At 44.5% G+C, this 26,006-nt stretch overlaps 1 protein-coding gene across 1 annotated transcript in view; it reads left to right on the plus strand.

The window, feature by feature from the left end:
• AKNAD1 (AKNA domain containing 1) overlaps positions 1-24,495 on the plus strand; it is a 34,198-nt gene extending 9,703 nt beyond the window's left edge. The window contains exons 6-13 of the mRNA XM_021090095.1: positions 5,665-5,821; positions 12,366-12,451; positions 15,714-15,811; positions 19,236-19,358; positions 19,455-19,562; positions 21,058-21,139; positions 22,174-22,273; positions 23,011-24,495. Of these exons, the coding sequence (XP_020945754.1) occupies positions 5,665-5,821; positions 12,366-12,451; positions 15,714-15,811; positions 19,236-19,358; positions 19,455-19,562; positions 21,058-21,139; positions 22,174-22,273; positions 23,011-23,142 (886 nt within the window). The 3' untranslated portion in view covers positions 23,143-24,495. The remainder of the gene's footprint in view (positions 1-5,664; positions 5,822-12,365; positions 12,452-15,713; positions 15,812-19,235; positions 19,359-19,454; positions 19,563-21,057; positions 21,140-22,173; positions 22,274-23,010) is intronic.

Below are 26,006 nucleotides of genomic sequence, written 5' to 3' on the forward strand. Positions count from 1 at the left end.
TTTTTTAGGGCCACACCTGCGGCATATGGAGGTTCCCAGGCTAGGGGTCTAATCAGAGCTGTAGCTGCCAGCCTACATCACAGCCACAGCAATGCAGGTTCCAAGCCACATCTGTGACCTACAGCTCAGGGCAATGCCGGATCCCTGACCCACTGAGCGAGGCCAGGGATCCAACCTGCACCCTCATAAATACTAGTCGGGTTCCTTAACCACTGAGCCACAGCGGGACTCCTGTGCATTATTAATAGATGTTTTCCCTGATGCATATACAGGAAATAGAATTACATGTTTAACTTGTGCAAGGCTACCTTACACAATTCTGTTTTTAGTGTTTTGTTGACTTCCAGTTGATTGTCTTAATTTTTATGTATGAGAATCATAGAATCTTGAAAATAATGACAGGTCCCTTCAACTTCCCCTTCCCCCCTAAATATTTGTACTTTATATCTTTTCTTCCCTCTGACTCTTAGATATCACATTCTTTTTATTGCTTTAGTTCATTGGCTAGGTTTTCCAAAACAATATTGAATAGTACTAGTGAAAGCAATCATTCCTGTCATGTTCCTAATGGTTATAGGAACTCTTCCAAGTACCATCATTACTATGCAGGTTCAAGTAGATCAGCTTTATCAAGAAAACTTCTATTCCTGGCTTACTAGGATTAGATTTTTTAATTTAGGAAAAAGTTCAATCAAATGGGATTCAAAAATCTATTTAATCTCCTTTAATCTATTAATAGAATGAAATATATTAATAAATATCCTAATGTTTATCTATAGAATGAGTTGGGGAATTTTCCCTTTTCATTTGAGGTTCCAGAAGAGTTACTTAGAGTCTTTGTTGAACTCACACATAATCCTACTTGGATTTGGTGCCTTTTGTGGGGAAAAACTATAAAACCCCTAGAAGGTAACAGAAGAGAAAATACAGGTGACTTTGGTTTTGGTGATGTTTTTTGAGCTCTAGCTCCAAAGACACCACCCATGAAAGAAGGAATTGGTAAGCTAGATTTCATGCAAGGTAAAAACTTCTACTCTGTGAAAGACAATATAAAGAGAATGAGAAGACAAGACACTGGGAGAAAATACTGGCAAAACACACTTCTGCTAAAAGACCGCTATCCAAAATATACAAAGAATTCTTAAAACTCAACAGTAAGAAAACAAACAACCCAATTTAAAAATGTGCTAAATATTTTAACAGCTACCTCCCCGAAGAAAATATACAGATGGAAAATAAGCATATGAAAAGATGCTCCACATCATACATCATCAGGTAAATGCAAATTGAAACAACAATGAGATACCACTACATACTATTAGAATGCCCCAAATCTGGAATGCTAAAAACACCAAATGCTAGCAAAGATGTACAGCAATAGGAAAGCGTCTTTACTCTGATGAGAATGCAAAGTGCTACAGCCACTTTGGAAGACAGTTTGGTGGTGTCTTTCAAAACTAAACATGCTCTTACCATACAATCCCAGCAATCATGCTCCTTGTATTTACCTGAAGGTGTTAAAAACTTATACCCACACAAAAACATGCACATGGATGTTTCAAGCAGCTATATTCAGAACTGTCAAAATTTGGAAACAACCAAGATACCCTTCAGTAAATGAACTGATAAATCAACTGTGGTACATCCAGACAATGGATATTATTTGTGTTAAAAAAAATGAGCTATCAGGTCATGAAAAGATGTGGAGGAAACTTAAATACATATTACTAAGAAAGATGCCAATCTGAAAAGGCTACATATTGCATAATTATGTGACATTCTGGAAAAGGCAAAACTATGGCAACAATAAAAAGATCAGAGGGTGCTAGGGTTTGGGGTGAGGGGAGGGTTGAACAGGTAGAGTACGAAGGACTTTCAGTGCAGTAAAAATACTGGGTATGACATCATAAAATGGATACATGTCATTATACATTTGTTCAAATCTATAGAATGAACAATACCAAGAGTGTCTCCCAAAGTAAACTATACAGGTTGGGTGATTACTGTGTGTCAACGTAGATTCATCAATTGTAGCAAAGTCACCATGCTGGTGGGGATGTTGATAATGGGAGAGGCTATGCATGTATGGAGGCAGGGGATATAAGGGAAATCTCTCTATCTTCTGCTTAGTTTTGCTGAGAGGCTAAAACTGCTCTAAAAAAGGTATTGAAAAATTATTGGGAGCTCCCATTGTGGCTCAGAAGGTTGATGACCTGACCTAGTAACCATGAGGATGGGAGTTCGAGCCCTGGCCTTGCTCAGTGGGTTAAGAATCCAGTGTTGCCACAAGCCACATAGCAGGTCACAGATGCAGCTTGGATGGGGTGGTATTGTGGCTGTGGTGTAGGCCTGCAGCTGTAGCTCTGATTAGACCCCTCGCTAGGAAACTTCCATACTCTGCAGGTACAGCCATAAAAAGAAAAAAATATATATATTGGAGTTCCCTTATAGTTCAGTAGGATAAAGATCTGGCATTGTTACTGCTGTGGCTCTGGTTATAGCTGTGGCACGGATTTGATCCCTGGCCCAGGAAATTCCACGTGCTGTGGGTGTGGCCAAAAAAATTATGCCATTCACATTCTCTGATAACTGGAGATTAATTACAAAAAGCTAGCAAAAAATCTAATGGGAAAACTTTAATACTCATCTAAATTCTTGCATGAGAGAGGAAATAAAAATGGAGATTAGAAATAATCTACAAGTCAATAATAAATGAGAAAACAACATGTGAGAACAAATGTAACATAGCTAAAGCAGTACTCTGCAGAAAATTTATAGTCGTCTTAAAATGCATTTATGGGGGGAGTTCAAAATCAATAAACTAAGAATTTGAAACAGGAAAGAAAAAAAGAACAATAATATAAATCCCCAAAAGGATAAGATTCATAAGAGGAAGGAGAAATAAATGAAATTTAAAAGAATTTGATCAATAAAATACTTTCTTTGACAATATTTATAAAATAAACCATTATAAAGTCTGAGAAGCATAAATAACATTAAGAATAAGAAAGGAGTTCCCGTCGTGGCACAGTGGTTAACGAATCTGACTAGGAACCATGAGGTCGCAGGTTCAATCCCTGGCCTTGCTCAGTGGGTTAGGGATCTGGCGTTGCCGTGAGCTGTGGTGTAGGTTGCAAACGTGGCTCAGATCCCACGTTGCTATGGCTGTGGTGTAGGCTGGTGGCTACAGCTCCAATTTGACCCCTACCTGGGGAACCTCCATATGCCACAGGAGAGGCCCAAGAAATGGCAAAAAGACGAAAAAAGAAAAAAAGAATAAGAAAGGAAAAATGCCAGAGGAAACACTTCAAATTAAATGGGATTGAACAACTTCATATCAACACACGTTAAAATCTAGATGAAATGGACAAGTCTCTAGGAAAATATAAATTATTAAAATCTGCCCCAAAAGAGGTAGGGGACCTGAAAAGACTAACAAATAGGGAAGAACAGAAAATATTCCAAAAAATCAACCCCTCAAAAGGCATCAAATCCAAGCGGGATTATGGGTGAGCTCAAACAAGACTTTTAAGTAAATCTTCCAGAACATAAAAAGAAAAGGGAAAATTTCTCAACTCACTCTATACTTAAACAAGATCCTACTATGCCCAGTCTATAAGCCATTCTGAGTTGATTTTCATGGACAGCATAAGGTCTGTCTCTCGATTCATTTTTTTCCATGTGGATTTCCAGTTATTCCACCACCATTTGTTGAAAAGATTATCTTTGCCCCATTGTATCTGCCTTTGCACCTTCGTCATCAGTTGACTATATTTATGTGGGTCTATTCCTGAGCTCTCTATTCTGTCTCATGTTCTAGTTTTTGTCTTTCATCAATACCACACTGCCTCAATTATGGCAGCTTTATAGTAAGTCTTGAAGTTGGGTAGTGTCAATCCTCCAACTTCGTTCTTATCCTTCAATATTTTGTTGGCTATTCTGGGTCTTTTTTTTTCTCTCCATATAAACTTTAGAATCAGTTTGTGAATATCCACGAAAGAACTTTCTGGAATTTTGACTGGGATTGCATTGCATCCATAGATCAAATTGGGAAGAACAGACATCTTGACAGTGTTGAGACTTCCTACACATGAACATGGGCTAGCTATCCATTTCTTTAGTTCTTTGAGTTTACTCTTCAGAGTTTTGTACTTTTCTTCATATAGATCTTGTGCATATTTTCTTAGATTTAGATCTAAGTATTTAAATTTTTTGGATCTTAATGTAAACGGTACTCTATTTTTAACTTCAAATTCTGCTTGTTAAAGGAGTATAAGAAAATGATTGACTTTCATATATTAATCTTGTACCCTGTAACCTTACTGTAATTACTTATTAACTCCAGGAGTTTTTTGGCTGATTTTTTTAGATTTTTGATTCAAAGTTGGTCATGTTATCTGTAGACAGTTTTATTTCTTCCTTTCCAATGTGTATACCTTTTTATCTTATTGTGTTAGCTAGGACTTTGCAAAGTTGAATAGGTATGATGAAAAGGAACATCCTTGTCTTGCTCCTGATCTTAGCAGGAAAGTATAAATTTTTTTTTTTTTTTTTGTCTATTTAGGGCTGCACCTGGGCACATGGAGGTTCCCAGGCTAGGAGTCGAAGTGGAGCTAGAGCTGCCAGCCTACGCCACAGCCATAGCAATGCGGAATCCGAGCTACGTCTGCGATCTGCACTGCAGCTCACAGCAACACCAGATCCTTAATCCACTGAGTGAGGCCAGGGATCAAACCCGAGTCCTCATGAATACCAGTCAGGTTCATTAACTACCAAGCCATGATAGGAAATCCAGAAAGTATAATTTTTAATGTTTTGGAATTTGTTGAGATTTTTCTTTGTGGAATAATATGAGATAAATGTTTATAAATTTAATGAATTTGGGGAAAATTAATTCTTGGGGCAAAATATATACTTATATACACGTGTACATATATACATATACTTTTATACAAATATGTACACATACTTATGGATCAAGCTTGTTAAATTATTCAGATTTTTTATATCCTTTTTCTTTTTCAATTGACATAAATCACTATTTCCATTGAATCATAGCTCTTAAAACTATAAGGGACCTCAAAATAATCAGATCCAGATAAGCGAAGCATTATTCCATGTTGTAGGTGAGACACGTGTACTACAGAAAGATTGACTTGCACAAGGAGCCACACTTAATGAATAATAAAAGGAGATTAGATACATACAACCTGATAAATATAATTAACACTGGTGTATGTTACACATGAAAGTTGTTAGAGGAAATCCAAAGGGGATCTCATCATAAGGAAAAATATTTTTTCCTATTTCTTTAATGCTGGATCTCTATGAGATGTTGGATGTTTACTAAACTTACGAAGGTAATCATTTCATGATGCATGTAAGTCAAATCATTATGCTGTACACCTTCAAATTAGACAGTGCTGCATGTCAGTTATAGCTCAATAAAACTAGTTGGAAGGCAGGGGGGATGAGAATTAGAGCCCAGGCCTCTGGAATGAAACTCTCAAGAGGATGCCTCTCAGGGCAGGGGTCCATTATCCTTCCTAACCCAAGACAGACCACGTTAATGATGTCATCAAAGCTAGATTCAAAACCTGTTGTGACTAATTAGAATGTTGACTGCACACCCAGTACAATGCCTATGTGTTGATATTTACCTAGAAAACTGGAAGGTGAAATCTTCAAGTTGGAGATGCTACTTGAAGATTTTAAAGAGAAGATTAATAAAGGCGAATATACTTCCTCTGTCTCTCTTCCTGCGAGTCTGCCAATCAACCGGGATGACCTGCCAGACTCATCATCTCTACCCTCAAATGAGGTAACAGAGCAGCCTACGGCCTCCCCTCAAGCCAGGAAAAATGGTTTTCATGTATTTACAGAATCCAAATTCATGGAATCACTGAATTCTATCTGAGCTTTTTATGAAAATTTGATTTTCCAAAGGCCAAGGAGTCATATTATTTTAGGTGGAACCAGGTTTTAAAAATGAGAGGCTATTTCAGATGTTGGTTTTGGAAATGCCTTTTTGGTTTAGGATGCCACAATGCAGTTTAACTTGATGAACTGTGAAAGAGCTATTCCTTCTGGATGAATAGTAACATTTTTGTCCATTGTGTGGGCCTGGAAGAAGTACTTTTTCTTCTTAATGGCTTTGTCATCCTTCTGCTACATAAAGAATAACACACTCAGTGAAAGAACTATTTCCCATGACTCCACTTCTGTGTTTTCTTTCTCTCAGTTAAATTCTTCCGGATCCTCTAACAGATGCAAGACGAGGAATGCAAATCAATCACAACTGTCTTTCAACTATCAGAACATTTCAGATTAAAATTCTGACAAATGGAATCGAATGGATAATTGCCTTAAATTCACTGTTTTGTTTCAGACAGCATTTGAAGACATGGCTTGTGGCTGTTATTCCAAATTTGAATAGGTTTTTGTCAGAGTTAAGGACGAGATGGTGAAGATTCTATAAACATCAGCCTTTCCAAAGGCAAATGCTTGCCTCCCCAAAACGCTTACCCTCCTCTTCATTCAAGGTCCACCTTCACAGTTAGTCCATTTATATAACCTTGATGCACAGCCCACCCCACCCCCACCCCCCAGGCAGAATTCTTGGCCCCAGCCTCTGTGTCCCCACAACGCTGCATCTCATTTATCCTTGTGCCTCTGTATCCATCTTTGCATCTTGAACACGTGACCGAATGCCTCATATGATAGGAATGCTCAGTAGAGTAAACGCTGAGCCATTGTGGATTTAACAAATGATCTCTGACATTTATGGCATGTTATCCCTCTAGTCCTGAACTGGAATTAACTCCAAGGTGGGGTGAGGGAGCCTAGTGAGGCAGCCTAGCGTCCTGCCCGCACACCCTCAGGACTGGGTTTGCTCTCCTTTAACTGGTCCCAAGTTTGGTCCCAGCAACGGTTGTGAAATGATGAGACCTCTATAACTTTTTGATTTACAGCCGTGAAAGAAGAGTCTACTGCTAGGATTATCCATCATTCAGCAAATATTCATTGCTAAGCACGAGACACTTTTCTAGGTGTTGGGGATACGACATAAACAAGGCAGACGACTCAGTTGCTCTCAAGATGCTTACATTTCTGTGAGGGACGCCAACAATGAACAATGAACATGGAATTACAGAAGGTTGAAAGTGCTATGTAGGTGCCATAATAATACATTCCTTATGACTCTGAAGCCAGACTGCCTGGGTCCAAGCATTGTCAACTAATCAGCTTTGTGACCTTAAGAAAGTTAGGTGACCTCTCTGTGCCTGAGCAAAGTGAGGACAATAATACTGGCTTAAGCTTCCAACTCCTCTTTAGCAAAAATCTTTGCAAACCATGAAGGTCTGAACCAACAGAACTATTACTGTTTTCTGTTTATTATAATTTTGTCATTATCATTTTAGACCCAGGGTTGTGTGTGTGTGTGTGTGTGTTTAGGGCTGCATGTGGGGCATATGGATGTTCCCAGGCTAGGGGTCAAAATTAGAGCTACAGCTGCTGGCCTATGCCTCAGCTGTAGCCACACCAGATCCGAGCCATGTCTGCCACCTACACCACAGCTCACCACAACGCCAGATCCTTAAGCCAGATCCTTAACTCACCGAGCGGGGCCAGGGATCAAACCCATGTCCTCATGGATACTAGTTGGGATTGTTACCCCTGAGCCACAATGGGAACTCTGAGCCAGGCTTGGTTTTTTTTTTTTGTTTTGTTTTTTTTTTTTTGTCTTTTTAGGGCCACTCCTGCAGCATATGGAGGCTCCCAGGCTAGGGGTCGAATCCCAGCTGTAGCCAGCTGCCTACCCCTACGCCACAGCCACGCCAGATCCTTAACCCACTGAGGGAGGGTAAGAATTGAACCTGCATCCTCATGGATCCTAGTCAGGTTTGTTAACCACTGAGCCGTAAAGGGAACTCCCCAATCCAGGGAATTTTAATTCCAGCATTTCCAGTTCATTTGTAATGAAATTATCTCAGTGTGTGGTCCCCAGACCAGCAGCAATGGCTGTACCTGGCTGCTTCTTAGAAATTGTAATGATATTGTTAGGATGTTTAAATGAATTACTATACATACTTATAACAGAGCCTGGCTCATAGCGAACCCATCACCTGGGAAGGAGGCAGGGGGGTGAGAAGGGACTCCAGGCAGGAGGTGATGCTGCCTCAGCGGTGGCATGGGGATGCGGAACCGATCCTGAGTCACCTTCCATGGGTCTGCAAGTCCCTCCCTGTGGCTCCCCAGTTTCCTAAGGAGTGACCCCAGCCATCCTGTGGGGTGAGGGGACAGGGCACTCCTGCAGGGTGGAGGTCCCCTCTTCCCAGGAGCTGGACAACCTGGTCCCGTGGCCCCAGAAAAGAGAGGCGTGACAGACCGTTCCCCCCACCCCACCCCCAGCCCCCGAGCATCAGAGAAGCGGCCCGGGACCTGGGGTCCCCCACCCCTCCCCACCCCCGCAGCCTGGCTTCTTCTCCAGAGGCCCCTCTGCAGGGGAGGGAGGGTGAGAAAAGGACAAATGGTCCCTTGATGTCCTCACCACACTCTATCTCAGGTCACTCCTTCCCATCACCCCAGAAGTGCTGAAATTCCCGTGACTCTCTACTGGATTAAACCAAAGCCAGTAATCCCCCCAAGTGGGGCCTCCCAGGTAGCTCAAGCACTGACTTTAAAATTCAAACTGCTTTAAAAAACAAAATAAAACAAAACAAAAAACCCAGACCAACCGGATCAAATGGCAGTGACTTTGTCTTTTGCTTCCAGGGTAATGTCTGCCGCCCAGCCCTGGCCCCGTTTAGTTCCTCACCTTGGCTCCTTAACCATCACCAGTGCGGCTGAAGGTGATGCTGAGACTGGCATAATTAAGATCATTTGGTTCTTATACTCCTGGGCATCCTGGGCGTTGTGCTGGTCAGAGCTGCCTGTATTGCTAGCGCTCCCCGCCCTTGCAGCGCTCAGGAGAAATCTGCCTGCCGTAGCTGGCCGAGGTCAGGGCTTCTCCACCCTCAGCCTGCCGAGGACTCGCCTTCGATCTTCTTGAAACACTGGCTTTGATTCCGGATGCCTGGGGCGAGCCTGCAGTTCTAACAAGCTCCCAGTGGATGCCGATGCTGCTGGTCTGGGGGCTGCACTTGGAGATTATTCCATTACGAAGGGATGGAAAATACTGGGATTAAAAACCCCTGGGTTGGAGGTCCCGTTCTGGCGCACTGGAAACGAATCTGACTGGTATCCATGAGGATGAGGGTTCAATCCCTGGCCTCCATCAGAGGGTTAAGGATTCAACATTGCTGCGAGCTGTGGTGTAGGTCACAGATGCAGCTCAGATCTGGCTGAGGCGTAGGCCGGCAGCTGCAGCTCCGATTCAACCCCTAGCCTGAGAACTTCCATATGCTGCAGGTGTGGCCCTAAAAACAAAGTAAAAAAAAAAAAAATCCCCAAATCAAAAAAACCCCAAACCTGGTCTACAATAATAATGACACAATTATAATAAGCTGTAAACAATAATAATCTGGTTGGTTCAGAGCTTCACTGTTTGCAAAGACTTTTTTTGCAGAAGAAAAGCTGGAAAGTCAGAAAGGAGAAGAAATTTGCGCAAGGCAAATGACAAGACACTGGATCCCAGGTCTCAGCTCAGATGGGGGGGGGGAAGCCCCACTTCCTGCTGCTGATGTAAATCTGCCTTAAATGTCAAATGCAGAGATATCCCCTCTAGGCCTAGAAGCGATAAAACATAGAGGAAAGAAGGGAGGGGGCAAAAAATCCCATTTTTTTTTAAATTATAAAAGTGATATGAAGTTATTGCAAAAAAATTAGGAAACAGAGAAAAGTATAAAGAGGGACATTTCATTGAGAGAAAAATCATTGCTAATATCTTCATGTATATCTGGTCTATTTTTCTCTGATATACATACACACTGTTGCAAAAATGGGATCCTACATGCTTTATGATATGGTTTTTTCATTTAATATTACATTGTGGGCCTCACAATCATCACAGGAAAAACCTCCAGCTTCCTTCTTAAGGACTGCCTTCTATTTCATTTTAGGGGTGCACCCTGATTTATTTAACCCTTATTGAGGACATTTAGTTTTTTCCAGTTCTTTGATGTCATGAACATCAGCAAAATCATTTTATATGCAAAACTTTGGCCACAGTTGATTATTTCTTTTCTTTTCTTTTCTTTTTTAAGATATTTATTTATTTATTTTGTCTTTTTAGGGAGGTTCTTGGCATATGGAGCTTCCCAGACTAGGGGTCTGATCGGAGCTATAGTTGCCGGTCTACACCACAGCCACAACAATGCGGGATCCAAGCCCCATCTGTGACCTACACCACAGCTCACGGCAATGCCGGATCCTTAACCCACTGAGCAAGGCCAGGGATCGAACCCGCATCCTCATGGATACTAGCCGGGGTTCGTTAACCACTGCGCCGCAATGGGAACTCCTGATTATTTCTTTTGAATAAAACCCTAGGATTGAAGGTGATGGTTCAAAAGGTAGAAATTTGGAGAAAATGGCCTTGAGTAGGGTGGCGCGGTGCCCCTTCACACACCCACAGCAGCGCCTGGGAGTGGAGGTGCCTTTGACCTGAGTCAAGTCTGGGTGTCTGTTTTCCTTTTCTTTCCAACCTTTGCTACACTGAAACGTGAAAACTGCTATCTCATTGTTTTAATTTGTAGTTCTTAGACTATGTGTGAAAGTTACCCATTTTTGTGTGTTTTTTGGCTATTTGACACCACCTCTTTGACAACGTCAACAATTTAATGTTTGCGAAAGTGAAACCACGGTCCATTTTTTTTTTTTTTAAGAAAGGCAGACAACTTGGAAAATATTAAGAGCAAATCATGTTTACTATTGAGATTTTTATCATAGAAAATTGCTGTGACAAATATACCAAGTAGAACTGTGGTTAAGAACACACACATATATGTATAAATGAATCACTGTGCTGTACACCTGAAACTAACACGACATTATAAATCAATAATATACTTCTATTTTAAAAAGTTGGTGGCCCTAATAAGGAGGGGAAAAAAAAGCCCTAAGAAGAGAAAAAATTATGTCCCCGTCCCTAAAAAAAAGAACACAAGCGTACAGGTAAAAGCTCAAATGCCAGCTCTGCCACTCTCTCTGTGTGATCTTGCGGAGCTGCTTACATTCTCTGAGCCTCAGATTATTCATCACTAAAATGGGGACAAGGTGCCAGGATGGTAGGACAGGACAAAGGAGGTGGTATGAGAGTCACCTGGCCCCAGGAGCAATCAACAAATGGTTGTTATGAATAAGAAAACACTGAAACCCTCCAAAAAGTTAATGGACCGAAGACAAGAACTCAAAGTCACAAGTAGGAAATACAACCAATAAATAAACATACCAGAAATGTTTATCTCCTTTAATAACAGAGGAACTGCTAATAACTCAGAGGCCACACCTACTCTCTAAACTAACAAGCATATTTGCAAGGGATAATTCCTGATGCAGAGGGGGTGTGGCTGAGCAAGCCGCCCACGTCCTACAGCTTTGGTGGAAAGCAATTTGGCCACATGCATCATCCCACAAACACACTGGCCACCTTTGACCCAGACATTTCCTAAGGAAGTAATTCAAAATATGGAAAAAGCTCTCTGTGCAGTGATGCTTATACTAGCACTGCTTATAAGGGTGGGAAAAGTACCTTTATTTCCTGTTTACAGAAAGGGTAAAACCATACATAGTAAGAGGGGTGCCAGTCGTTTCAGTTCAGTAGTGTGGTTTTTTTGTGTTCAACAGGGACAAATTAATAACAATTTAGGTCTCTAGATAGCCTCTAAATCTTGTTTTAATTCCTTGTTGAATACATTGCTTTGGAAAAGCTTTTAGAATGCTGCTAACCAATGGTCAGATCGATAGATTTAAAAATTGTCCTGGGAGTTCCTTGGTGCCTCAGTGGGTTAAGGATCCGTCATTGTCACTGCTGTGGCTTGGATTCCATCCCTGGCCTGGGGACTTCTGCATGCCATGGGTACCGCCAAAAAAAAAAAAAAAAAAAAAAAAAAATCCTAAATCTGTTCATCCTCTGGTGGAACTTGGGGAAATTTGAAACTAAAGGAAGAGAAAAGGGTTGTGGGGGGAGTAGTCTCTCATCTGTAAACTGGATTTTTAAGTGTCTGGAGAAGGAAAGAAGCAGAGGCAGGCTGGAAGCGTTCTTTCCCTAAGCCGGGGTCTTGCAGCGAGAAATCAGAGGGCAGAAGCCTCGACATGGGGGGTCGGAGCGAGTCTGCTTGGCTCGCTGGGCTGTGCTTCGGAGCAGCCAAGGGATGAGTCACTTCCTCGGTCACATTCATGTGTGTGTGTGCTTTGTGCTGCAGGAGGACCTCGACCGCGCCTCGGGAAGGCAGGACCGCGTAGGGACCCTCAGCGCAAGCTGTGCCTTCTGCCACCGGGTCCTGGAATGGTGAGGGGACCTTGCTGCTCAGTTCCCGGGGGAGGGGGGGTGGGAACCTGTCCTGGGCTGATGACTCCGGGGAGGGTGGACATCAGCTAAGTGAACAGCCACCAGTGGAGTTAGAGTCACGACCTCAGGGCTGGACATGTAGCCCCACCTTCCTCCCAGCTGACAAGATCCTCCAGCAGCAGGTCTCAACTGGGGAGCGCATCAGCCTTACCCGGGCCTTGAAATAAAGCTCATGCCTCAGCCCACTGACCCTATCAGCCTTGCGGGGTGGAGTCCTGGTTTTGGAAAATTTCTTTTCAAACCCCCAGATGATTTTGATGGGCCCCTTGGTTAAGAATCATCACTACAGCATAGGGAGAGTGGTTTGGCCTGTAGGCTCCCTCTAAACCATTGCCCACCTGGGAGATTATCATACACCACTGTATACCAGTTCCCACCGTCACTATCCTCTCCTCATGATGAGTGATAATCTTCCCTGGTGGGTCCCACCATTGCCCCCCAGTCCCCACCAGACACAGGCCTGATCCCACATCTCAGGGTTTACTTCACTTTAGCAAGAAATCTTCCAGCGGTGACAAGCTGTAAAGCAGGTACAAGCTGCAGATGTGAAATCCTAAGGAGAAACCCTTAATGGTTTTGAAACTCTCTTGGGCGGTCAACTGCAACACGTGGGTTCCGGATCACATGTTTGAAGCTTCTATCCGTCAGCGAAAGGTGCCTCCTTGGAGCTGAGGAGGCACGTGGACCAGGGCCAAAGCTTGGCTCGTTTACCTTAGGAGGCCGGGAGTCAAGGAGGGAGCAGCCATTGAGTCATCACCATTATGGGCGCATAATGGACTCTTCTAATAGAGGCAGATGGCAAGGTCTGAAAGACTGAAGTTTCCTGGTGGAAAGAATTCCAGCCTGGGGGGATGGGCCCTTGTCGGAAGGGTTCTGGGAAGTTTCTGCCCCCTAGAAAAAAGCAGCAGCATGGTTTTCTGGTAAAAATTCCCCTGTGTCCTCTGGTGGGGACCATGACTTTAACCCAACATGAGAGTCATCAGCTTAGACTCTCCTTTCAGTGCACGGGCCACTGAGGATGCCTACCCTCTGAGCCATCCCCGACCCACTATTTTTATTTACAGAATTAAAATCTAGGTTTGGAATTGTGTTCAGTTTGGAGTAAGGATAGTGAAAATAGTTTGACATTTAAAACACATGTTGATTGAGCGTTCAAGGGACTAAATATTTCCCTAGCCTGGACCCCCCAGAGCCCCTTAAGGACCCAGACCAGGGTTCCCCAGACCACACCTTCTCTTTTAGAAGGAACGAGGTGGAAGAAAAAACACGACCAAGTGCGAAATCAGATCTAACAGTAAATCTACTGCTGGGGCATGATGTGGAGAGACACGATTTACACACGGAAATCTTGGCAAAGTACATCACCCCTGAGGAATTAATTGAACAGAGGGCTATACATTACTCTTTTAGAAGATTAGATTTCTCCCAGATGGGATGTATTCTTTATTTAGCTTACTGATGTACATTCTGTTTGAAGGATATATATATATATTTGTTTTTGTTTGTTTGTTTTTAGGGCCACACCCATGGCATATGGAAGTTCCCAGGCTAGGGATCAAATTGGAGCTACAGCTGCCGGCTTATACCTACACTACAGCAACACAGGATCTGAGCCACGTCTGGGACCTACGCCACAGCTCCTGGCAATGCCGGATCCTTATCCCACCGAGCAAGGCCTGGGATCGAACCCGCAACCTCGTGGTTCCTAGTCGGATTGGTTAACTACTGAGCCAGGACGGGAACTCCTGAAGGATATTTTTATATATGCAGATAAATAACATATATGCCGCATGTATAAGGCTTATCCCTTTATGTCTGATGCAGAATTTTTTTTAAATGATTTTTTTTCCCACTATAGCTGGTTTACAGTGTTCTGTCAATTTTCTACTCTACAGCAAAGTGACCCAGTCACACATACACGGATACATTTTTTTTCTCACATTATCCTCCATCGTGCTCCATCATAAGGGACTAGATATAGTTGCCAATGCTATACAGCAGGATCTCATTTGATGCAGAATTTTGGATTTAAGAGTCCACCTCAGCTGCTTGTCTCATGGACAAACTGCCTTTTCAAGTAGCATTGCGTGTAGCTGTTTGGCAGGAAGCTTCCAGTGCGCAAAGCGGTTTAAAAGAGGCCGAAAAAGAAAGTCATGTGCTGGACTGAATTCACTTGAGTACGATCCAAGTTTTCCACTTTGGAGAGCAGATGTTCAAATGCCCCAGAGGAGCAGGGTGGAGACAGAAAACGAGGTGTGAGAAAAATGCATGACTCAGGACCAGGGCGTGTTTTTCCCAGAAGAGGGAAAGGGCCCGGCTTCTCAGCCCCCACACCCCCAGCTCCTAGCGCGGTGCCAGCCTCCTCTCTCCATCGCCAGCAGGCTCGCTGGACATGCCTGCATCTGCAAGCAAGGCCTCGGGCTGGTGCCCCAGCCCTGGGAATCTCTTCCTGACTCCCAGGCTGGGTCCAGGATGTTTGGGCACGGTGCCCTTCGTGCTGAGAATGGCAACTTTCCCCAGGCGCTACTACGGGATCCCAGGGCTGAGCTAGAGCTTTGTTAAGAATTGTTATCAACTAGAATTCCTTTGGAGGAATTAGGGTTTCTGCGAAGGAGGAAAACCCAAGCAAGCTACGCACAGGTCGGAGGGAGCCGTCCTGTAAAGGACCACTTCAGCGCGTGTTTCTGACGCCCCCTGGTGGCCTTGTGCGGCTAAAATGCTCTCATAGCCTTTTGCCTCATAGACGCTGGACAAAATCCATCTTGCTGGGCTTTTTGGATCCCTCAGCTGGTGCTTATGGAGCCAAAGCCACATGATCTGGGGCTGACATGTAGCACAGCTCCTTCCCCTGCTAAGAAGGGATTTTATGACATGAATATGAGGAAAACTTCAAATTTTATGATACCATACCTCAGACTTGTATCTTGTGTATGTGTGTGTGTGAGGGTTAGATATTATCCCCAGGGAAGCAAAGAATATTTACTCGTAATGTTTGGTATGGATGATCTCAGGCTAAGTTAAGCTGGAGGCATAACCTCCTAAGTTCTCAGAGGGAAGCTCTCAAACAGGCAGGCAGAGGGGATCTCTGTGTTGAGAATGACAGGCTCTGACGTAAGAAATTTTACCTCGGTTTTACCAGTGCTCTCATTATCTCCATGAGCAATGTACTAAAAGCTTACGGAATCGTATGCACCTTTTTTAGGAAGCAAAACATGGAGAAAAAAGGCTGCAGAGGCATCAGCTGTGGAAGGTTTCCCATTGCTATGCAAGACAAGGCACTGCACCCAGACTCTGTTCTCGGTAAGCTGAGGGGTCTGGGACCAGTCTTCATGGTCCACTGGTCCTTGGGGTCAGACCACCTGCCACGCTAGAGAGCATTACCTAGACTAGGCTGTGGCACACTGGTTATTATTTTTTTTTTTGCAAAATTAATAATGAATTGAAGAGCTCCCATTGTGGCTCCATGGTAACGAATCCGACTAGTATCCATGAGCATGCAGGTTCTATCCCTGGCCTCGCTCAGTGCGTTAAGGATACAGCATTACCCTGAGCTGTGGTGTAGGTCACAGATGCAGCTCAGATCCTGCATGGCTGTGGCTGTGGCTGTGGTGTAGGTCGGCAGCTGCAGCTCTGATTGAACCCCTAGCCTGGGAACTTCCATAGGCCATGGGTGTGGCCCTAAAGAGACAAAAAATAATAGTAGTGATAATGGATTGATACAAAGGAGCTGTGGTCAAGTAGGGGGAAAGTGCCCACACCCTCTGGCTGCAGTCGCAGGGCCCACGACTCAGGCATGGGACGGCCTCGGTCCTGCGTGTCAGCCCTGCAGCATCACCCGTGAGCCGCATCTGGGAGGGGTCCTGTCCATCACATCTCAGAGAGGCCAAGGAGGAGTTGGGGGTGGTGGGGACCAGAGAGCACCAGTGCATGGAATTCAATGATTTTTCAGTCGTAAGAGCCTTTCTCCAAAGCTACTTTAAGCAGAAAACACCCCTGGCAGGACTGCCCTGGGTGAGGAAGAGGTGCCTGCTTAGGCAGCTCCTGAGCACGGAAATCAGTACCTAAGCCGAATCTACCCAGTTCACACAGGAGGAAACCGGGGGCCAGAGAGCTAAGCAGGCTTGTTTACGTTCACACAGCCTGTTGGCCACGAGCCTTTCCTTCAACTCAGTGGTCTTCCTGTTACATCCCACTGAGTTCCATTTCTTCTCTGCAGGTGGCACATTTTCTAATAATAATAATAGCTTTCACGGATTGAACCCTTTCTATATATATAGCAGATAGCGTAATAGAGAAGAGATTTTCAAAGTGTGGTCAGAGGGGCCCTGGGGGTCCCTGAGTCCCTTTGAGGGGGGGGGGCGGTGTAAGGTCCTCTCTTTTCCATGCAAGAACAATATTGCAATAGGTTGAGTAGAGATCCAGGTGTGGGATCCAGCTGCCTTCTCTCAGGAAGTCTAGATACTCGCCGAAACATAAAACGCTGCCCACACTTCCGATTTTTAAAAATTTTCAAAAATAGCTATTTTTTTGTTAAAAATGTTATCTTGCAAACATGAAAGGGCTTATGAGTGTTTTAAATGACAATATTTTTCAAATGCCTCAGTTTAAAATACTAAAAAAAAAAAAAAAAAAAAGCCTTGGGACTGTTCATTCAGTCTTAGGAAAATCTGCATGATTCTCCCAGCGAAACTGACTTGAAATTTATAAATAAATAGCTCTCTACCAATCCACATTCAGCTGACTGAATATCGTATGACACCTCTTCTCCAGTGCAAGGTGAGGAGTGGATTTTAACCACAGGTATGAAAAACGCCATATATTATGTGGTAAAAAACAATAAGCAAAAGCTTTTTACAGTCCTCGATTATAAGGGTGTAAGGGAGTTCCGAAATAAAACCTTTGAGACGTATTGACATGGAGCATATATCATTTAACCACCCCAATACCCCTGTAACGTAGGAGTTCGTATCTTTATTTTATAGAGAAGTGGAGGCTTGGAGAAATTAAGTGACTGGCTAGGGTCAAAGAGCTGGTGTATCATCTATTACTGTTTAATGAGGTATCCGCAACCTTAATGGCTCGAAACAGCAAACAGTTGTTGTCCTATAGTTTCTGTGGGTCAGAAATTAGGGAGTCAGTAGTTGGGTGGTTCAGGCTCAAAGTCTCTCAAGAGGCTGCTGTCAAGATGTTGGCCAATTCTGCCATCATCTGAAGCCTGGACTGGGGCTCGAGAATCTGCTTCCAAGATCGTTCACTGGCATGGCCATGGGCAGGAGTTCCTCACCGCGCGGGCCACCCCGATAGGCTGCTTGAGTGTCATTAAGACGTGGCAGCCAGCGTCCCCCAGGCAAGTGATCCAAGAGGAAGACCGAGGTGGAAACTTCAGTGTCTCTTAGGACTTGTGATACACCAGCATTTTACTTTATTCTACTTGTTAGAAGCAAGTCATTCAGTCCAGTGCGCAATCAAGGAGAGAGGAGGTCGGTTCCCTCCTCTGGAGGAATTTGTGGGCATGTTGTCAACCATCGCAGCTCATAAGCAGCAGAGCCAGGCTGCACCCTCAGGCCCATCTGAACCCCTGCCTTGTCCCTTGCACAATGCAACCTTCCTTCTTTCTTCCTCTAGTTGTAATTTCCTCGGGTTCTGGATTAAGAAGGCATCCAGGGACTTGGCTGAGTGAGATCTGGGAAAGAAAAAAAAAAAAAAAAAAAAAACCTTCCTAGAGCTCATTTGCATCTGTGATCTGCACTTGGGAAGACAACGTGACTGATGAGTGAATCAGGAGTCAGGAGGGACAAGGCAGGTGGCTTTGCCCCCGAGCCTTGTCTTTCCTGGGGCTTAGACGCTGCTTGACTAGCAGGAAGGGCTCACCTGCCAGGCGCAGGCTCCCCCTCTGGCCTTCCCTGGAGAGGTCCACTGCCCACAGGCTGCCAGATAAGACCCAGACCTACACTGGACGCACGTGGGCTCTCCTGCCAGTCTCTCTGTGGTACTGATGAGGGCAAAGCTATGATACAGGTTCCCACATGGACTTAGGAATGGGATATAGAGGAAAACCATCTTCCCAGTTGCCTGGATGACAAAACCAAAGCTCTTGGTCGCTGCAGGGTCTGCGAAGACAATGTGGAAGTCTCAGGGCAAATCTGGAAAAATAACTACAAGTGCAAGATTGTCTGATAATTCAATGGGCCACATTCTCACAGAGCCATCCCTCCAGAAGAGCTTGACCAAACACCTATGTGTGCTGGGCAAATCCTGAGACTTTCCTGTGGGGACTGTTACCTGTCAAAACAAATGTCGCCCCGAGGCTGGCAACCCCCTTGGTAAATTTCCCCCAGGAAAGTGAACACCAGGGGCCTAATGCACACTTGCCAGGGCCAGAGTTCTACTTCCAGAGCACATTTTATGGCTATAATCCAAAAACTCAGGAGTTCCTGTCGTGGCTCAGCGGTAACGAACCCTACTAGTATCCATGAGTACACTGGTTCGATCCCTGGCCTCACTCACTGGGTCAAGGATCCAGTGTTGCCGGGAGCTGTGGTGTAGGTCGAGGATGCAGCTCAGATCCTGTGTTGCTGTGGCTGTGGTGCAGGTGGGCAGCTGCAGCTCGGATTCAACTCCTAGCCTGGGAACATCATATGCCACAGATGTGGCCCTAAAAAGACAAAAAAACACCAACACCAACAAAACCCACACATCCTTTGTGTAACTTCGGCTTTTTCAGGTTCTGATACAGGGCACAGCTGCTATTCTGCTTCTGGGGCTGGAGTGCCGAGTAATCAATGTGAGAAGTGTGGCACCAAGATTCATAACTCCCGGAGGATCCGTGGGAAAGACCCAGCTAAGGGTGAGCATGACTGGGCTGTCGTAGAAAATACAGGATTAAGTGGGGACAGCTGTTGCTCCCAGGCAGTGAGTCGTAGTTTTCATCTTTTCTCTTTAGAATTTCATTATAGATACGACACCCCAAGACAGAACTACTTTAATCATAGGGAAAGAAGGTCCTTTGCCCAACTCCGCTTTTTACATGAAAATAGAAACTCTTCACCTTGTAAGTACATCTCCTGCCTGATCCCATCTTTGTCAACAAGCTGGTCCCCCTGCGTGGGAGACCCCATCCTACTGGCCACTGGTAGTGCGGGGTGGGGGCTGCTGCCAGGTCTCCAGCCCCACCTAACACCTCCACATCCAGCCCTACACCTGGATGGCAGGAGGCTGGGCTGGGGCTCAGAGACGCTGGCAGGAAAGGGCTTTGAAGGGTACTAAGGGCTACACCAGCGTTGGTCAGTAGCACATCATGAATATTGGTGGAACAGATAGCCGACTGAATAATTGCCACTATTATTATGATTCATCAGGAATGGCAAAAGCTTTAAGGATATCCCCACTAAAAGTCAGCATGTAGAGAAACAGACTATTTTTACACTCCTAAAATATCAAATTGCTCATTTCAGTGCCAAACATTTATTGATAAAGATGAATAAAACACGGCTCCTTCCTCCCACGGAATTATAACCTATTGAGAGAAAGGAACACGTACCCAAATAAGGGACGCTCATGGCAAAATGTGCCACGTGCTAGAAGCACGGGGGTGGTCCGCTAAGGGCACCAGAGGAGGGAAAGGGACACTCTTGTTTTGCTTCTGAACGAGGACGTTCTGGTTCTCTGACACCCTTTCCTCATGAGCAAGTTCGAACCTTCAGAGCTTTCTCTCCATCGCTGGGGCCGGGGTGCCAGAGAGAATGTTTCTTATCTTTCATAACTGCAGGTGTCCAAGACTAAAGAACAGCCTTCACCCGAAGGACCTCAGCTGCGTCCCCCCCCTCAGCTGCCAGATCCTCCAGTTGGGCGTGTTCTCTCAAGGGGATGGTCCCCAAGACTCTGCAAAAGCAACAGGCAGAGTTCTTTATTACCGCCTTGGTTTTGGGGTCTACAACCCTTGAGACCTCATTCCAGTATGTGAATGAGGAAAGCAGTGGAGTCATGACAGGGAAAGAGAAGCCAGAGAAGCCAGAAGGAGGAAGGGGGCCGGGGAGGGGGGGAAGGGAGCCTCAGTGACCCGAAGGCGAATTTGTGTTCCATGGTGACTTTGCTGTGCTTATCTTCTCCTCTGTTTGGTCTCTATTTTCCAGAACTGTCTCAGTAACATAATTTAGTTCTGACTCCTAGAAGTCTTGGTCCCAAAGTGAGGAGGCCTTCAGAAATTGATTCAGTCCACGCTCTTGGAAAATATTCTCCCTCCATTTGCCACATGAAGAGGCTGAGCCTGCAGACACGCTCAGGTCACAGAGCTCACACCCAGAGAACCCAGACTCCTGGTCTCCTGTCTGCCAATAAAGCTCCTTTTACATACTGAATTTCTTTTCTTGAATACATAATACTTGATGGCTATTTCCCATGTCCCCAAATTTTCTTTATTTCCCCAAATTTTATGAACTATTTCATTCATACAGAAAAGTTCAGGAAATGATACCCATTAATCGTTTGGGGATCATTTGGGGCTCTTTTTTGATGTTCCGAATTTAATCTTAGCTAACGTTTTCCAGCTCATTCACAACCAAAATGGATCTGTTCCCAAAGAGCAAATTCAAAATCCTCACTTGATGCGTGCGATCTCATACCAGGAAAGTAAGTATTATTAACACAATGACTACCCCTCGCTTGGATGCATGCAATGTGCTTAGAGCATTCAGTTACCTGCCCTCGATCTCCTGGATCAGCAGCAGTACAGCCAGGATTCAAATGTAGGTCTGGCTAATACTTCAGTCATTCAGTGATTCATTCAACAAATACTTGAGTGTCGATAGCAGGACACTGGGACTAAGTCACCCGCCGTTCCTGCCCTCAGAGAGCTCACTTTTATTGGTAGAGGAAAAGGGGGCATACCGAGTGCTATTACCTAGTTTGGGGGTTCAGGGAAACTGAGTTCTAAAGGGTGAGTATGAATGAACTAGCAAGGGGATGGAGGTGTAAGTGGGAAGAAGGTGCCAGTCTAGGAGGGCGTCCTGGTGTGGGAAGGCCCTTGGCAAGTCCAGGAACGATGCAGCTGGAGCCTGGAAGATGGAGAAGCAGTGGGCAAGATGAGGCTGGTGAGGGAAGGCCAGTGGGATGGGCAGGGCCAGACCGTGCAGGGGCTTGTCAGCTGCAAGATTTCAGAGGCTTAGATATAATGGGAAGCCAAAGAGGTGGTTTTTTTTTTTTTTTTTTTTTTTTAACCTGAGTGTTTTTTAACATTTTCTTGTGTTTTAAAAGATCACTAACTAAGGGAGAGGGAAGAAATTAGAGGAGTCAAGGATTGCAGCACAGAGGCCAAATAGGAGGCTAGTGCAATAATCCAGGTGGCGTGATGGCAGCTTGGCCAAGGGTGGTAGAAGAGGAAAGAGAGAAGTCTCATATTCAAGAGCTATTTGGGAGGCAGGACAATGTAGCAGTGTGGCTAGAGTTCAGGCCATGCGGTCACATTCAAGTCTGAACCCCACCACCCACTCTCAGAGTGCAGTGCAGTGTTTATGGATGTGGCCCCTGGGGAGTTCTTGGGTTTGCATCCTGGTTATGTGTCCTTGGGCAGGGGTGCACCAGCTCCTTGTCCCAACACACACACACACGGCCATTACCTAACCACAGAGCTGGATGGCACTCAGGTGCCTTTGCGTTTTTTACAGTTCAGACCTGGCTACATGCTCACCCCCTTCCCAGTCCTGCAGGATTTCTGGAAGCACATCCTTAAGCAACTTTCGTGGTGTTGAGGAGATGGAATCTGAGGTGAGGAGTTAGAAAAAAATTCTAGAATCCTTGCAGCTTGTAAGTTTGGTCTGGATGACCACAAAACTGATGGCCTTTAAATTATTACAGTACAGAGCGTCAGAAAAAGCTTTGCTAAAGCAACGTGTGCTCAGCACTAACATAAAGATACACAGCCTGAGTGGCCACGTGGTTTGCATTATTCCTAAATTGGGTCCAAGGCAAACTTCCTGGAGAAAGTGTTCTATGGGTGGTGCCTTGGCACAGATTCTCCTGGCCCTGGCATGAGGGCACCCCACTCACAAGTCTGTCCAGTGACACTGGGGTGACAGCTGCCAGCAGTCTCCCATTTATTTTCAGGCCACTTTCCAACACTGCCCCATGCATGCACTTGCACCCCGGGTGCCCTCTCGGTGGTTATGGCCCGGGATCCCCTGCATTGTGCCCCCCACCCCAGGAGCTTCTCTCCTCACACATCTCTTTTTCCACAGCAGAAAACAGCCCGGCAGGTTGCTGACCTCACCCTCTGATTCATGCTCATCAGTCACGTGTTGGCCTTTTTTCTGTCCCTTTTTTCTAAAAAAACATATTCCACTCAGACTGGTTTCCTAGGAAACAAACCCTCAAAACAGAAATAGACCGGGTGGAAAAGAGAGTACTCCAAAAATTCCACTTAGCGGTGTTGAATAATGCGAACCCAATTAAGAGAAGCAGTCGTAAATTTAAGTGACGAAAACGTGTGGACTCTTTCTCTGTAGATTTTAAACTCATCTTTGGATCATGCCCTAAGGACAGCAACCGTTTTGAAACAAACTACTGATCAAATGATTAGAACTATTGCAGAAGATCTGGCCAAAGCGCAGAGATGGAGGAACCGACTGAAATACTAGTTTGACTCAAAGGCACCAAGGATTTTTTTTTTTTTTTGAATGCAGGGAAAGCTTGATTAGGCAACTTATGAAGATGAGTTTCCAGAGAAAAACTCCTTTGTGAGGGACACAAAGTGCTTAAATGAAGAAAATGGACCCGTGATTCTTAAAGATCGAAATCAACATGTATTTGTTTAAAAATAAACCTGTCATTCCTACCTCATAATAAGATAAATCAAAGCAATAAAATATACTTTTACCTACGAGTATGGCAAATACTCAAGTTTGAAAATCCCTGGCAGTGCCAGTGAGGATTGGGGAGACAGGAACTCTCGGACTGCTGCTGGAAGTACAAATTAGCGCCACCTTGTTACAAGGCACCTCGGTAACTGCCATCAAATGCTATGAATTCCAAGTGGCAATTCCACTGCTAGGACTTTGCTTTTAAGTAACTCATGCGACAGGAAGCAGTATGCAGGTGAGGACGGCCCCCAAGTGGAGCTAATCTAACACCCTATGTGATGATACACAAGCAACAGCGGTCATACTCTGCAGCCACGGAAAAGAATGAGGTGTATAATCTGTAAGACTGTGAAAAAAAGCAAGATGCCCAATAATGTATATAGTGTGACCTCATCTGTTTTTCAAAGAGTCTACGTACTTTCCGGAAAGATACACAAAACTATTCAGTGGACCCCCAGGAAGTGGAATTGGGAGTTTTGTGGGGAAGAGGGGGTCTTGACTTTTCATTTACTTTCTGGACTGTATGAAATTTTTACGATACACGTATACATTATTTAAAGATCTTCTGAAGTCAGAAATACGGAAAAACAGTAGTCTTAATGAAATTGGGACCCAAGTGAAGACAATTCGTTAAAACTGTGTGTATTAAGTGCATTAGCATTTTGTGGAGAACATAGGAACATGCTTCTGATAGGCTGGCTTAGGACTGCTGTGTGACCTCAACAACAGAGCAGCTGGTTGGTTACTGGCCCTGGTCCCTCTTTCCCGGGCCTCCATTCACTCCTGTTCCAACAGAAGCTTCCCAAGCCCCAGAGCTCTGCTTAGCGGTAAGGGGAGTTGAATCCATTTCTGCTTTGAAGATTTCTTTGGTGACCAAGGCAGCTGCGATTTGTCTAGCTGGCTGGAGAGTGAGTTATTTTTAACTTTGGGGCTTGGAAACTGGTTTAGGGTGCCTGGGAAGACATAAAGCAGGGGCCATTCAGAGGATACCTCGGACTGCGTGGCAAATTGTACTTTTAAGTTGTTGCTTTATGAGGAAGATAGTGAGGACTGGTAGCAGATTTTTTTTTTTCTTTTGTCATTTTAGGGCCACACCTGCAGCATATGTAGGTTCCCAGGCTAGGGGTCGAATCAGAGCTGCAGCCACCGGCCTACACCAGAGCCACAGCAATGCCAGATTCGAGCCGCATCTATGACCTACACCACAGCTCACGGCAACACCGGATCCTTAACCCAGAGTGAGGCCAGGGATCCCAGGGATCGAACCCTCATCCTCATGGATCCTACTTGGGTTCATAACCTGCTGAGCCACAATGGGAACTTCTGGTAGCATCGTTTTAAGAGAAAAAAGAAAGTCAACTATGCTTCAATAAAAGTAAGAGGAAAATGGAAGCCTAAATTCTATGTGCTAAGAGACCCAGATTCATCACAGATATAACTTTAATCACCAGCTGTTTTGGGGGCCATGCAGCACTATCCCGTGCCCAAGTTTAAAATCACACACTTCTCTGGCTTGAAGTGCTCTCAAATGACTCGTTAGTTCCTAACCTCTTTTGTGTTCAAACCTTTATGAGAATCTGATGAAAGTTACGGAGTCTCCCACCTCCCCCACACTCCCCTCTCCCATGGAAAGGTGACAGATGAACACGTACAATTTTGCACACAATTTTTAAAAGTTCATGGACACTTGAAGCAAATCCATGGAACCCAAGTTAGAAAGGACTGCCATTAAATGAATGGTCCTAGTCCCACATTTATTAACCATCATAGGAACTTACCATTGTAAGCATTCATGATTTAAAAACTTGGCCCATCTCTGCTTTCCTAAACCATATTCTAAATGTAATTTTACACTTCCTTGATGATTGAAGATCCTTATGAACAACCACTGCAACACGTCTAAACAAAGAAATAGAAATAGGACCATGTCCTTAAGGAATTCTAGGAAAGTGCTAGGCTCTGATTTACACGGAAACTTTTATATTTACTGTTTCTGTAGCCTTGGCTGTCTCCCCCCCCCCATGCCACTTTGTGTCAACTCTGCCACAACTTTCTTCTAATTCTGCTGGAACAATAAGTCAGAAGAACAGGCCTGTTAGGTAAAAGCCACTGTGTCTCTAATGCTGAGTCCAGGAGCTCAGCACTGAGGAGGGCTTTCGTGCTGAAAGGAAACACTCACAGTTTCTCCTATGCAGAGGCCTCTCCTGTAGCTGTGCTCTGGCTGCTGGAGGTGCCGAGCAGGACAGCAGGATGAGGTGGCACTGTTGGTGGGAGGCGTTTAGCATCTTGGCTTACTATTGCGTTTTACACATGAAAGTTCATCTTTCTGTCATTTCCTTCAATTGTCACCTTATTGTCAAATGAATTATTTAAACAGACTAATCTATACCAATTATATTTCTATTTAATACCCAAAATGTTGTTTTGGTAGAACTTTCATTGGAAGACATTTCTTGCACATTTCAACAGGGGGAGAAAATGTGCATTGGATATAGTGAATAAATGATTTCAGTTAATTGCAACAACAAAAAAGTCTTTTTCATGGTCTTGATATCAGAATCTGCAATTTCTCTCTCTAGCAGGGGTGGGAGTGCAGAATCAGTTTATACTAGGAATTTATGTAAGATGACCTCTTACATCTT

This window comes from Sus scrofa, chromosome 4 (genome assembly GCF_000003025.6).
Source record: "Sus scrofa isolate TJ Tabasco breed Duroc chromosome 4, Sscrofa11.1, whole genome shotgun sequence".
NCBI classification, from domain to species: domain Eukaryota; kingdom Metazoa; phylum Chordata; class Mammalia; order Artiodactyla; family Suidae; genus Sus; species Sus scrofa.